This window comes from Dendropsophus ebraccatus, chromosome 5, assembly GCF_027789765.1.
Source record: "Dendropsophus ebraccatus isolate aDenEbr1 chromosome 5, aDenEbr1.pat, whole genome shotgun sequence".
Taxonomy (NCBI): Eukaryota; Metazoa; Chordata; class Amphibia; order Anura; family Hylidae; genus Dendropsophus; species Dendropsophus ebraccatus.
The window spans coordinates 10,325,779-10,340,622 of NC_091458.1; the positions used below are offsets into that span (position 1 = coordinate 10,325,779).

The 14,844-nt window shown below is 47.0% G+C and overlaps 1 protein-coding gene across 1 annotated transcript; it reads right to left on the bottom strand.

The window, feature by feature from the left end:
• Positions 1 to 3,685: 3,685 nt before the first annotated feature.
• Positions 3,686 to 4,165, bottom strand: LOC138794012 (luc7-like protein 3). The gene has a single exon (XM_069972779.1). The coding sequence runs from the start codon at positions 4,163 to 4,165 to the stop codon at positions 3,686 to 3,688; it is 480 nt and encodes a 159-aa protein (XP_069828880.1).
• Positions 4,166 to 14,844: the final 10,679 nt, after the last annotated feature.

A 14,844-nucleotide genomic window follows, 5' to 3' on the forward strand; every position in this document is an offset into this window, starting at 1 on the left:
CTTCATCCCCTGCGGGCGCTCCGATTTTCTTTGTAAAAAAGAAAGATGGGTCTCTTAGACCCTGCATTGATTATCGGGAGCTGAATAAAGTTACAGTCCGAAATCGCTATCCGCTTCCTCTGATTCCTGAACTTCTGGAAAGAGTTCGCCATGCCAAAATTTTCTCCAAATTAGATCTCCGTGGAGCTTACAATTTGGTGCGGATTAGACCTGGAGACGAGTGGAAGACTGCCTTTCGGTGTCGCTATGGACATTTTGAGTACCTCGTGATGCCATTTGGGCTTTGCAATGCCCCAGCTACTTTCCAGCACCTGGCTAATGACATCTTCCGGGATCTCTTGGATCAGTTCATGGTGGTCTACCTAGATGATATACTTATCTTCTCCAATTCCCTGCAAGAGCATCAGGAACATGTGAGAACTGTTCTGGACCGTCTTCGAGTAAACCATCTTTACATCAAACTCGAAAAATGTGAGTTCCACCAGACTGAGATCCAGTTTCTGGGCTATGTCATCTCGCCACAAGGGTTGCATATGGATACAAGCAAGATCCAAGCAATTATTGATTGGCCAGTCCCAAAAAACATCCGGGAGGTACAACGTTTTATAGGCTTTGCCAACTTTTACCGGCGCTTCATCAAGCACTTTTCAGAGATCGTCAGTCCTATCACCCAACTTACCAAGAAGGGGACAGTATTTCATTGGACACCTCAGGCCCAGGAGGCTTTCACCCGTCTTAAATCAAAATTCACAACTGCCCCAGTATTAATACATCCTGATCCAGAGTTGGCATTCATAATTGAGGTGGACGCCTCAGATTGTGCCGTGGGGGCTGTCTTATCCCAGAGAACAGGAGAAAAAGGTCTGTTGCACCCCTGCGCATTCTTCTCTCGAAAGTTATCATCTGCTGAGAGGAACTATGATGTTGGAAACAAGGAACTATTGGCGATCATCTCTGCGTTCAAGGAATGGAGGCATCACTTGCAGGGAGCTTCTCAGCAAATTGTTGTACTCACTGATCACCGTAATTTAGAATTTGTTCGATCGGCAAGATGTCTTTCTCCCCGACAAGTTCGCTGGAGCCTATTCCTAAACCAATTCAATTTCATCATCTCCTACCGACCAGGTTCGCGTAACAGCAAAGCTGATGCTCTTTCCCGGATGTTCTCTACTGAATTAGATTCTACACCATCATCTAAGACCATAATACCAGATGCTAATGTGGTAGGAGTGATACAGAATCAAGACCTAATCAATATCTTTAAGGAAGCCTATGCCAATGACCCTCTTTTGTCACGGCCAGCTGATGACGTGCACTTAACTTTCAAAAATGGAGTGTGGTTCCATGGCCAATGCCTTTACGTGCCTAAGACTGCTAGATTAAGAGTGCTGAAACTGATGCATGACTCAAAGGTGGCAGGTCATAAAGGGGTACAGAAGACTCAGGAGTTTCTTTCGCGATTCTTCTGGTGGCCTGGCTATCAGGGGGATGTTAAGAGTTATGTCCGCTCCTGTGATGTCTGTGCCAGGTGTAAGACACCCAGGTCTGCTCCGACTGGACTACTACAACCATTGCCGGTGCCTTCTCGTCCGTGGGGCTCCATCTCTATGGACTTCATTGTCGAATTGCCCACCTCTAAAGGAATGAACACCATTCTAGTAGTGGTTGACCGATTAACCAAGGCTGCTCATTTCATACCCTGTTCTGGACTACCATCTGCGAAGGACACCGTGGAGTTAATTATTCAAAATGTCTTTCGGCTACACGGGGTCCCCGATGAGGTCATTTCAGACCGAGGAGCCCAATTTATGGCAAGATTCTGGCAAGGATTTTGCTCGGCATTGGACATCAAGGTCTGCTTGTCATCTGCTTATCATCCACAGTCAAATGGCCAGACTGAACGGACTAATCAGACCTTAGAACAGTACCTGCGTTGTTTCATCAGTCATTTGCAGGATGATTGGCTGGATCTTCTCCCTCTGGCGGAGTTCTCTTACAACAACTCCCAGAGTGCCTCCACAAAGATGTCACCCTTCTATGCCAATCTGGGGTTCCATCCCAAGATTCTGCCAAGGCTCCCAGTTGATGTCGCCATGCCAGCAGTTGCAGAACGTGTGGCAACTCTTCAGCGAAACTTGGATGTGCTGAAGGAAACTTTGACCTCAGCCCAGGAGAGATATAAAAGATCAGCTGATCAGTATCGTAGACCAGCACCCAGGTTCAAAGTAGGAGATTCTGTCTGGCTCTCCACTAAAAATTTAAAACTGAGAGTACCCTCTCCAAAGCTCGGACAGAAGTTTGTGGGTCCATTCAAAATAAGTGCCATTATAAATGCAGTGGCTGTTCGGCTAAAGCTCCCCAAGACCATGAAGGTCCATCCAGTATTCCATGTCTCTCTACTGAAGGCTGCTGTCCCTAATCCGTTCCCGGGTCGCTCTGCCCAACCACCCGATCCGGTTTTGATTGATGGTGAGGAACAATTTGTGGTGGAAGAAATTCTCGACTCTAGGATCCATAGGAACCGGCTACAATATTTAGTCAAGTGGGAAGGGTATCCAACCGAAGAAAATTCTTGGGAACCTGTGAACAATATTAATGCTCCCCGTTTGGTGTCAGAGTTCCACCGAAGACAGCCCGGAAAGCCTGGCCAGAGGGCGTCCGGAGGCCGCTCCTGAGGTGGGGGTAGTGTTAGGATCCAGTCCTGGTTTTATGTTTTGCTGTGATTTTGGGCATGTCTGCCTCTTTGCAAGATGGCCACCGCAGCTTCAGTGGCCATCTTACCTGCTCTCTGAGGCTATAATAATGTGTGCACCTGTGCCCCTCCCTGCCTGAGTATCAGTTAGAACTTAGCTTCTGTCTGCCTCTAGCTTACAGACTCTCCTGTTTGTATATTGCTGCGGTCCTCTTATTCCAGAGTCCTGCTACTAGACCTCCTGATTATTACTACTGCTGCACATGGGATCACTCTGCTGTTTAAACTCCTCAGCAAGGTTTACCTAGTGCTACACATCCTGCCTGCTGTCTGTCAGCGGCGCTGCCGCTCACCTACCCAGGACCCGCTCCTGCTGTGTGCTATCTTCCTACAGATCTGTTAGTGGAACAGCCGCTTACCAACTCCAGCTCTTTTGAACCACACTCTGCTCACCTGCCGGACATCATCCAGCGCTGCTGCAACAAAACGTGAGTCTGCATATACTTACTGTGACTGTTGTCTGCTGTGTACACCCCTACCAGCCATAGGCTTCCACAAAGTATCCACACAAAGTGTAACACCCTGCTCCAGCTCTGTCTGGCGTCCCTGCTCCAGCTCTGTCTGGCGTCCCTGCTCCAGCTCTGTCTGGCATCCATGCTCCAGCTCTGTCTGGCGTCCATGCTCCAGCTCTGTCTGGAGTCCCTGCTCCAACTCTGTCTGGCATCTCCGCTCCAGCTCTGTCTGGCGTCCCACTCCGGCTCTGTCTGGCGTCCCACTCTGGCTCTGTCTGGCATCCCCGCTCATGCTATGTCTGGCGTCCCACCTCACGCTATGTCTGGTGTCCCACTCCGGCTCTGTCTGGCGTCCCACTCCGGCTCTGTCTGGCGTCCCACTCCGGCTCTGTCTGGCGTACTACTTAGGCTCTGTCTGGCATCCCTGGTCCTGCTCTGTCTGGCGTCCAACTCCGGCTCTGTATGGCGTCCCTTCTCCCGCTCAGTCTGGCAGCCAACTCTGGCTCTGTCTGACGTCCCCGCTCCAGCTCTGTCTGGCGTCCCACTCCGGCTCTGTCTGGCGTCCCCGCTCCAGCTTTGTCTGGCGTCCCACTCTGGCTCGGTCTGGCGTCATCGCTCCAGCTTTGTCTGGCGTCCCTGCTTCTGCTCTGTCTGGCGTCCCACTCTGGCTCTGTCTGGCGTCCCTGCTCCTGCTCTGTCTGGCGTCCCTGCTCCTGCTCTGTCTGGGGTACCTCCTGGGGTTCTGGCTGGTGTCCCTGCTCTGTGTACATCTGGCAACCTCCCTCTGGCTCTGTCTGGCGTCCCACTCTGGCTCTGTCTGGCGTCCCTGCTCCTGCTCTGTCTGGCGTCCCTGCTCCTGCTCTGTCTGGCGTCCCTGCTCCTGCTCTGTCTGGCGTCCCTGCTCCTGCTCTGTCTGGGGTACCTCCTGGGGTTCTGGCTTGTGTCCCTGCTCTGTGTACATCTGGCAACCTCCCTCTGGCTCTGTCCTTCTGAATGGGAATCACATCAGTCAGCAGATCCCACAGATTTTACCTCAATTTAATAATGGGAGATTCATGTAAAACAGCCTCGACTATGTGAACACAGCCGAAGCCTGATAGGAAATATATATATGTTCCACTCAAAGGAGATGGTCAATATGTATTTTATATGACAGAATGCCAAAGCTGTCACAGGAGGTGATCTTTTAAAGAGATCCTGCTGTATACATACAGGGCTTATTGAACTTATGAATTGTGATGCAGTTCCATTAGACTAACACAAGGTGGCAGCATTGTATAGCAGAATAACATCAGCAGCACCTGCATAGAATGTGTGATAGTAACCAGATGGTTATCGCTTCTCAGCTGAGAGCAGGACTAGCTATGTACAATGTATCAGTCTGGAGCTCACAGAGCATTGTCCACACTGGATACAGCTGAGAGCAGGACTAGCTATGTACAATGTATCAGGCTGGAGCTCACAGAGCATTGTCTACACTGGATGCAGCTGGGAGCAGGACTAGCTATGTACAATGTATCAGTCTGGAGCTCACAGAGCATTGTCTACACTGGATACAGCTGAGAGCAGGACTAGCTATGTACAATGTATCAGTCTGGAGCTCACAGAGCATTGTCTACACTGGATACAGCTGAGAGCAGGACTAGCTATGTACAATGTATCAGGCTGGAGCTCACAGAGCATTGTCTACACTGGATAAAGCTGAGAGCAGGACTAGCTATGTACAATGTATCAGTCTGGAGCTCACAGAGCATTGTCTACACTGGATACAGCTGAGGGCAGGACTAGCTATGTACAATGTATCATCCAGGCTGGAGCTCACAGAGCATTGTCTACACTGAATACAGCTGGGAGCAGGACTAGCTATGTACAATGTATCAGTCTGGAGCTCACAGAGCATTGTCTACACTGGATACAGCTGAGAGCAGGACTAGCTATGTACAATGTATCAGTCTGGAGCTCACAGAGCATTGTCTATACTGGATACAGCTGAGAGCAGGACTAGCTATGTACAATGTATCAGTCTGGAGTCCAGGCTGTAGAGCTCACAGAGCATTGTCTACACTGGATACACCTAAGAGCAGGACTGGCTATGTACAATGTATCAATCTGGAGATTGGGCTGTGGAGCTCACAGAGCATTGTCTACACTGGATACAGCTGAGAGCAGGACTAGCTATGTACAATGTATCAGTCTGGAGCTCACAGAGCATTGTCTACACTGGATACAGCTGAGAGCAGGACTAGCTATGTACAATGTATCAGTCTGGAGCTCACAGAGCATTGTCTACACTGGATACAGCTGAGAGCAGGACTAGCTATGTACAATGTATCAGTCTGGATCTCACAGAGCATTGTCTACACTGGATACAGCTGAGAGCAGGACTAGCTATATACAATGTATCAGTCTGGAGCTCACAGAGCATTGTCTACACTGATTGGCAGCACCAGTTATGTACATTACTACTGACCTGATGTCACTTCATATCTTCTCTGTGACCATACAGATGACCAGTCAGCTCCAGAGCTGCATTCAGAATGCTTCCAGTTAGTCTTATATGGCATACTTACCCTCCCTAGAGGTGTCAAATAAGTTTGTAAGTTTTGGCTTCTTACAGGTTATTCATGGAAAAACTACAGCTTTGCAAATCCTGCAGGTTTTCCATTAATTCAGTATCACCCAGAGCTGCAATCACTATTCTGCAGGTTCCATTACTGACGTGCAGTGGGTCAAGTTAGGTCAAAAGACGCAATCCTAAAGGATTACAAAAAAAATCTAGCTGCCTTTTTACAAAACCAGCGCCACCCCTGTCCTCAGGCTGTGTGTGGTATTACAATACAGCTCCATTCACAATAGAGCAGAATCAGCAGACTGACTAGTGTGTTCTCCTTTAACTGAAGAGGAGTACCAGTTTTTATTATCAGTCATTTCAGAGAACAGACAATGATATCTGGGCTTTCTGAATACAGTGACATGTGTGTAGCAATGTGTGTGTGTGTGTGTGTGTGTGTGTGTGTGCAGCATGTAACTGGTGTGAGTGATGTTTGTACCATATAAGTGATGTGTGTGCAGCATGTAAGTGATGTGTGTGCAATATATGAGTGATGTGTGTGTGTGTGTGTGTGTGTGTGTGCAGCATGTAAGTGATGTCTGTGTGTGTGCAGCATGTAAGTGATGTGTGTATAAGTGATGTGTGCGCAGCATGTAAGTGATGTGTCTCTGTGTGTGTGTGCAGCATGTAAGTGATGTGTGTGTGTGCAGCATGTAAGTGATGTGTGTGTGTGTGTGTATGTGTGTGTGTGTGTGTGTGCAGCATGTAAGTGATGTCTGTGTGTGTGCATCATGTAAGTGATGTGTGTGTCTGTGTGTGTGCAGCATGTAAGTGATGTGTGTATAAGTGATGTGTGTGCAGCATGTAAGTTATGTGTCTCTGTGTGTGTGTGCAGCATGTAAGTGATGTGTGTGTGTGTATGTGTGTGTGTGTGTGCAGCATGTAAGTGATGTGTGTGTGTGTGTAGCATGTAAGTGATGTGTGTGTGTGTGTGTGTGTGTGTGCAGCATGTAAGTGATGTGTGTGTGTGTAGCATGTAAGTGATGTGTGTGTGTGTGTGTGTGCAGCATGTAAGTGATGTGTGTATGTTGTGTGTTTGCAGCATGTAAGTTGTGTGTGTGTGATTACTATGGCATGCGTGTAACCTGGGTGTGAGTGCACACTATAGTATTGCCATGTATTTCTTTGTCCTGGTGATACCTCCAGCTGCTGATACTCCAGGGGGATATTATGTGATTATTGTAGTAAAGGTGACGGCCACTAGATGTCGCTCCTTCCCCATTCTGTGTCCTCAGTTTTCTGTATGGGATTACATGCATTCATTCCCTCTCCAGTGTTTAACACCCATCTGTAATAAACTGTGGATAAGAAAGAGTTAATATGACATAATAAAAAAGGTATATTCCTCTTCTTACTGGGTCACCTACAGGGGTGTTTGATAATTTGTGAACCCTTCAGAATTCTCTTTATAAAATGATGTATAAATTCTGTATAAATTTGACCTTATGTGTCTCTGCAATTATGTCTAAATTGATGGTCTTGGCTTCATCATGTGATCAGCATTACCAGGCTTCATCATGTGATCAGCATTACCAGGCTTCATCATGTGATCAGCATTACCAGGCTTCATCATGTGATCAGCATTACCAGGCTTCATCATGTGATCAGCATTACCAGGCTTCATCATATGATCAGTATTACCGGGCTTCATCATGTGATCAGCATTACCAGGCTTCATCATGTGATCAGCATTACCAGGCTTCATCATGTGATCAGTATTACCAGGATTCATCATGTGATCAGTATTACCGGGCTTCATCATGTGATCAGCATTACCAGGTTTCATCATGTGCTCAGCATTACCAGGCTTAATCATGTGATCAGCATTACCAGGCTTCATCGTGTGATCAGCAATACCAAGCTTCATCATGTGATCAGCATTCCCAGGCTTCATCATGTCATCAGCATTACCAGGCTTAATCATGTGATCAGCATTACCAGGCTTCATCATGTGACCAGCATTACCAGGCTTCATCATGTGATCAGCATTACCGGGCTTCATCATGTGCTCAGCATTACCGGCTCCATCATGTGATCAGCATTATCAGGCTTCATCATGTGATCAGCATTACCGGGCTTCATCATGTGATCAGCATTACCAGGATTCATCATGTGATCAGCATTACCAGGCTTCATCATGTGATCAGCATTACCGGGCTTCATCATGTGCTCAGCATTACCGGCTCCATCATGTGATCAGCCTTTGCAGGCTTCATCATGTGATCAGCATTACCAGGCTTCATCATGTGCTCAGCATTACCAGGCTTAATCATGTGATCAGCATTACTGGCTCCATCATGTGATCAGCCTTTGCAGGCTCCATCATGTGATCAGCATTACCAGGCTTCATCATGTGCTCAGCATTACCCAGCTTTATATGACACGGTTCATGGGCTGGGCCTGTTTTGCAGCATCTTGGCCAGGACGGCGGCCATTAATAATGGAACAATGAATTATTATGCTACATCTGTGGATAAAGTGTTATACTGTATTTTGGCCACTAGATGTCACTGCTATAGTGAGAACACCCGTACCGATCGTGAGAACGAGCTGGAAGAAGACTGCTCTGCGTCACTGAGAGTCAGGCTCCATAATGTACCTGTGACAGACTGGAAGTGCTTGAGAGGAAGTTTCCAGCCGCCTCCCTACCTCTCGGCCAATCACAGCCCTTCCAGTTCTAACCTATTAGGTGTGGAGTTACTACAGACCTCGCTCCACCAATAGGAAACAAGTCCCGCCCTTGCTTATAAGCCTGGTGGAGAGGGCCTTGTGTTCAGTTCTGGTCACAGCACAGAGTATCCTGAGGGCGTCCTCCCCAACCAGGGCCTGAAGTAACTACAGACAGGCCTGGAAGGGGTTAACTACCGCGGCAGGAGAGGGTAAGCTCCCTGTCCACCATGTGGAGGATTGTCACAAGTTTTCTAACGTTCTACAAGTCTGAACAAGGACTTATTCACAGCGGCTGGAGGAATCGCCATTCGCCTACGTGCCCCTCTGTCTCGGTAATAGGATGCCAGGTAGATGTATCCCGGAGTCTGCCCCCCCCCCCCCCCCACATTACAGAGGGGACACCAGGTGTGTGCAGGTACCTGGGGAGAGCTCCCACCACCCCCGACCCCCGTACCATCAGCCCCTGCATATAACATCTTACAGATCAGGATCAGGATATGTGTCTGGGATGTGAATCTGGTGGATCATGAAGCACAATGAGGACCCCGAGCAGGGGCGCAACTAGGATTCACAGGGCCCCATAGCAAAAAACAGTATAGCCCCATGAATCCTAGTGTTTAGGGGGTAGTGTATGTGAGGGAGACCCCCCAACTGCACTCAGAGTAGCTTACAGCACACTGGGGGGTGAACTGTCTGGCAGTACTATGGAGACAGGCAGGCCTCCCTGCTGCACGGGCCTCATAGCAGTTGCATGGTCTGCCTCTATGGTAGCTATGTCACTGACCCTGAGTCATCCTACTGGAGAATAAAAATACATACAAATCCCAGTCCCGACCCTAATCCTGCAGGAATATTAGGGGAGGGTCCTGATCAGCGCAGGAGGAAACCACCCGCATAGCAGAGCTGAAGATTTTCTGGGCACAGGAAAGGGCAAGAATCCCTCCAGGACGATGTACAGAGTCATCTACAGTTACTGGGAAGGTGTGGATGCTGCACCCAGAGTCAGTCCACATACTGACAGCAGGTCACATCAAGGGTCACACACAGGGTCACACACAGGGTCACACACAGGGTCACACACAGGGTCACACACAGGGTCACACACAGGGTCACACCCAGGGTCACATCCAGGGTCAGATACTTTTACCACTCACAGATATGTAATGTTGGATCATTTCCTCAATACATAGGGGCAGGGCCGGCTCCAGGCTTTTGCGGGCCCTTGGGTGACAGAGCCTCAGTGGGCCCCTTTGTATAGCAAATCATAGGGCATCATTATTAGAGGGTCTCAGCAGACCCTTACTACTATACAAGATGCTATGAAAGCTGGGTGACCTCCATTATACTGCCTACAGGATGCTAGGAAAGCTGGGTGACTGCCATCATACTGACTACTATACAAGATGCTAGGAAAGCTGGGTGACCTCCATTATACTGCCTACAGGATGCTAGGAAAGCTGGGTGACTGCCATCATACTGACTACTATACAAGATGGTAGGAAGGCTAAGTGACCTTCATATACTGACTTCTATACAAGATGCTAGGAAAGCTGAGTGATCGCCATTATACTGACTACTTTACAAGATGCTAGGAAAGCTGGGTGACCGCCATTATACTGACTACTATACAAGATGCTAGGAAAGCTGGGTGACCGCCATTATACTGACTACTATACAAGATACTAGGAAAGCTGAGTGACTTCCATTATACTGACTACCATACAAGATGCTAGGAAAGCTGGGTGACCTTTCTTTTACTGACTACTATACAAGATGCTAGGAAAGCTGCGTGACTTCCATTATACTGACTACTATACAAGATGCTAGGAAAGCTGGGTAACCTCCATATACTGACTACTATACAAGATGCTAGGAAAGCTGGGTGACCTTCATATACTGACTACTATACAAGATGCTAGGAAAGCTGGGTGACCGCCATTATACTGACTACTATACAAGATGCTGGGAAAGCTGGGTGATCCCATTATACTGACTACTATACATGATGCTAGGAAAGCTGGGTGACCACTATTATACTGACTACTATACAAGATGCTAGGAAAGCTGGGTGACCGCCATTATACTAACTACTATACAAGATGCTATGAAAGCTGGGTGACCGCCATTATACTGACTACTATACAAGATGCTAGGAAAGCTGGGTGACCGCCATTATACAGACTACTACACAAGATGCTGGGGAAAGCTGGGTGACCGCCATTATACTGACTACTATACAAGATGCTGGGAAAGCTGGGTGTCCGCCATTATACTGACTACTATACAAGGTGCTGGGGAAAGCTGAGTGACTTCCATTATACTGACTACTATACAAGATGCTGGGAAAGCTGGGTGTCCGCCATTATACTGACTATTATAAAAGGTGCTGGGGAAAGCTGGGTGACCGCCATTATACTGACTACTATACAAGATGCTGGGAAAGCTGGGTGTCCGCCATTATACTGACTACTATACAAGGTGCTGGGGAAAGCTCGGTGACCGCCATTATACTGACTACTAGACAAGATGCTAGGAAAGCTGGGTGACCTTCATATACTGACTTCTATACAAGATGCTAGGGAAGCTGGGTGACCACCATTATACTGACTACTATACAAGATGCTGGGGAAAGCTGGGTGACCGCTATTATACTGACTACTATACAAGATGCTAGGAAAGCTGGGTGACCTCCATTATACTGCCTACAGGATGCTAGGAAAGCTGGGTGACCGCCATTATACTGACAACTATACAAGATGCTAGGAAGGCTAAGTGACCTTCATATACTGACTTCTATACAAGATGCTAGGAAAGCTGAGTGATCGCCATTATACTGACTACTATACAAGATGCTAGGAAAGCTGGGTGACCGCCATTATACTGACTACTATACAAGATGCTGGGGAAAGCAGGGTGACCGCCATTATACTGACTACTATACAAGATGCTAGGAAAGCTGGGTGACCGCCATTATACTGACTACTATACAAGATGCTAGGAAAGCTGGGTGACCGCCATTATACAGACTACTACACAAGATGCTGGGGAAAGCTGGGTGACCGCCATTATACTGACTACTATACAAGATGCTGGGAAAGCTGGGTGACCTCCATTATACTGACTACTATACAAGATGCTAGGAAAGCTGAGTGACTTCCATTATACTGACTACTATACAAGATGCTGGGAAAGCTGGGTATCCGCCATTATACTGACTACTATACAAGGTGCTGGGGAAAGCTGAGTGACTTCCATTATACTCACTACTATAAAAGATGCTGGGAAAGCTGGGTGTCCGCCATTATACTGACTACTATAAAAGGTGCTGGGGAAAGCTGGGTGACCGCCATTATACTGACTACTATACAAGATGCTGGGAAAGCTGGGTGTCCGCCATTATACTGACTACTATACAAGGTGCTGGGGAAAGCTGGGTGACCGCCATTATACTGACTACTAGACAAGATGCTAGGAAAGCTGGGTGACCTTCATATACTGACTTCTATACAAGATGCTAGGAAAGCTGGGTGACCACCATTATACTGACTACTATACAAGATGCTGGGGAAAGCTGGGTGACCGCTATTATACTGACTACTATACAAGATGCTAGGAAAGCTGGGTGACCGCCATTATACTGACAACTATACAAGATGCTAGGAAGGCTAAGTGACCTTCATATACTGACTTCTATACAAGATGCTAGGAAAGCTGGGTGATCGCCATTATACTGACTACTTTACAAGATGCTAGGAAAGCTGGGTGACCGCCATTATACTGACTACTATACAAGATGCTAGGAAAGCTGGGTGACCGCCATTATACTGACTACTATACAAGATACTAGGAAAGCTGAGTGACTTCCATTATACTGACTACTATACAAGATGCTAGGAAAGCTGGGTGACCGCCATTATACTGACTACTATACAAGATGCTGGGGAAAGCTGAGTGACTTCCATTATACTGACTACTATACAAGATGCTGGTAAAGCTGGGTGACCGCCATTATACTGACTACTATACAAGATGCTAGGAAAGCTGGGTGACCTCCATATACTGACTACTACACAAGATGCTAGGAAAGCTGGGTGATCGCCATTATACTGACTACTTTACAAGATGCTAGGAAAGCTGGGTGACCGCCATTATACTGACTACTATACAAGATGCTAGGAAAGCTGGGTGACCGCCATTATACTGACTACTATACAAGATACTAGGAAAGCTGGGTGACCGCCATTATACTGACTACTATACAAGATACTAGGAAAGTTGAGTGACTTCCATTATACTGACTACTATACAAGATGCTAGGGAAGCTGGGTGACCTTCATATACTGACTTCTATACAAGATGCTAGGGAAGCTGGGTGACCACCATTATACTGACTACTATACAAGATGCTGGGGAAAGCTGGGTGACCGCTATTATACTGACTACTATACAAGATGCTAGGAAAGCTGGGTGACCTCCATTATACTGCCTACAGGATGCTAGGAAAGCTGGGTGACCGCCATTATACTGACAACTATACAAGATGCTAGGAAGGCTAAGTGACCTTCATATACTGACTTCTATACAAGATGCTAGGAAAGCTGCGTGACTTCCATTATACTGCCTACAGGATGCTAGGAAAGCTGAGTGACCGCCATTATACTGACTACTTTACAAGATGCTAGGAAAGCTGGGTGACCGCCATTATACTGACTACTATACAAGATGCTAGGAAAGCTGGGTGACCGCCATTATACTGACTACTATACAAGATACTAGGAAAGCTGAGTGACTTCCATTATACTGACTACTATACAAGATGCTAGGAAAGCTGCGTGACTTCCATTATACTGACTACTATACAAGATGCTAGGAAAGCTGGGTAACCTCCATATACTGACTACTATACAAGATGCTAGGAAAGCTGGGTGACCTTCATATACTGACTACTATACAAGATGCTAGGAAAGCTGGGTGACCGCCATTATACTGACTACTATACAAGATGCTGGGGAAAGCAGGGTGACCGCCATTATACTGACTACTATACAAGATGCTAGGAAAGCTGGGTGACCGCCATTATACTGACTACTATACAAGATGCTAGGAAAGCTGGGTGACCACCATTATACAGACTACTACACAAGATGCTGGGGAAAGCTGGGTGACCGCCATTATACTGACTACTATTCAAGATGCTGGGAAAGCTGGGTGACCTCCATTATACTGACTACTATACAAGATGCTAGGAAAGCTGAGTGACTTCCATTATACTGACTACTATACAAGATGCTGGGAAAGCTGGGTGTCCGCCATTATACTGACTACTATACAAGGTGCTGGGGAAAGCTGAGTGACTTCCATTATACTGACTACTATACAAGATGCTGGGAAAGCTGGGTGTCCGCCATTATACTGACTACTATAAAAGGTGCTGGGGAAAGCTGGGTGACCGCCATTATACTGACTACTATACAAGATGCTGGGAAAGCTGGGTGTCCGCCATTATACTGACTACTATACAAGGTGCTGGGGAAAGCTGGGTGACCGCCATTATACTGACTACTAGACAAGATGCTAGGAAAGCTGGGTGACCTTCATATACTGACTTCTATACAAGATGCTAGGAAAGCTGGGTGACCACCATTATACTGACTACTATACAAGATGCTGGGGAAAGCTGGGTGACCGCTATTATACTGACTACTATACAAGATGCTAGGAAAGCTGGGTGACCTCCATTATACTGACTACTATACAAGATGCTAGGAAGGCTAAGTGACCTTAATATACTGACTTCTATACAAGATACTAGGAAAGCTGGGTGATCGCCATTATACTGACTACTTTACAAGATGCTAGGAAAGCTGGGTGACCGCCATTATACTGACTACTATACAAGATGCTAGGAAAGCTGGGTGACCGCCATTATACTGACTACTATACAAGATACTAGGAAAGCTGAGTGACTTCCATTATACTGACTACTATACAAGATGCTAGGAAAGCTGGGTGACCGCTATTATACTGACTACTATACAAGATGCTGGGGAAAGCTGAGTGACTTCCATTATACTGACTACTATACAAGATGCTGGTAAAGCTGGGTGACCGCCATTATACTGACTACTATACAAGATGCTAGGAAAGCTGGGTGACCTCCATATACTGACTACTATACAAGATGCTAGGAAAGCTGGGTGATCGCCATTATACTGACTACTTTACAAGATGCTAGGAAAGCTGGGTGACCGCCATTATACTGACTACTTTACAAGATGCTAGGAAAGCTGGGTGACCGCCATTATACTGACTACTATACAAGATGCTAGGAAAGCTGGGTGACCGCCATTATACTGACT

Excerpts from the sequence above, each read along its gene's own strand:
- LOC138794012 (XM_069972779.1), bottom strand. The coding sequence starts at position 4,165 with ATGTACACAGAGCAGGGACACAAGCCAGAACCCCAGGAGGTACCCCAG.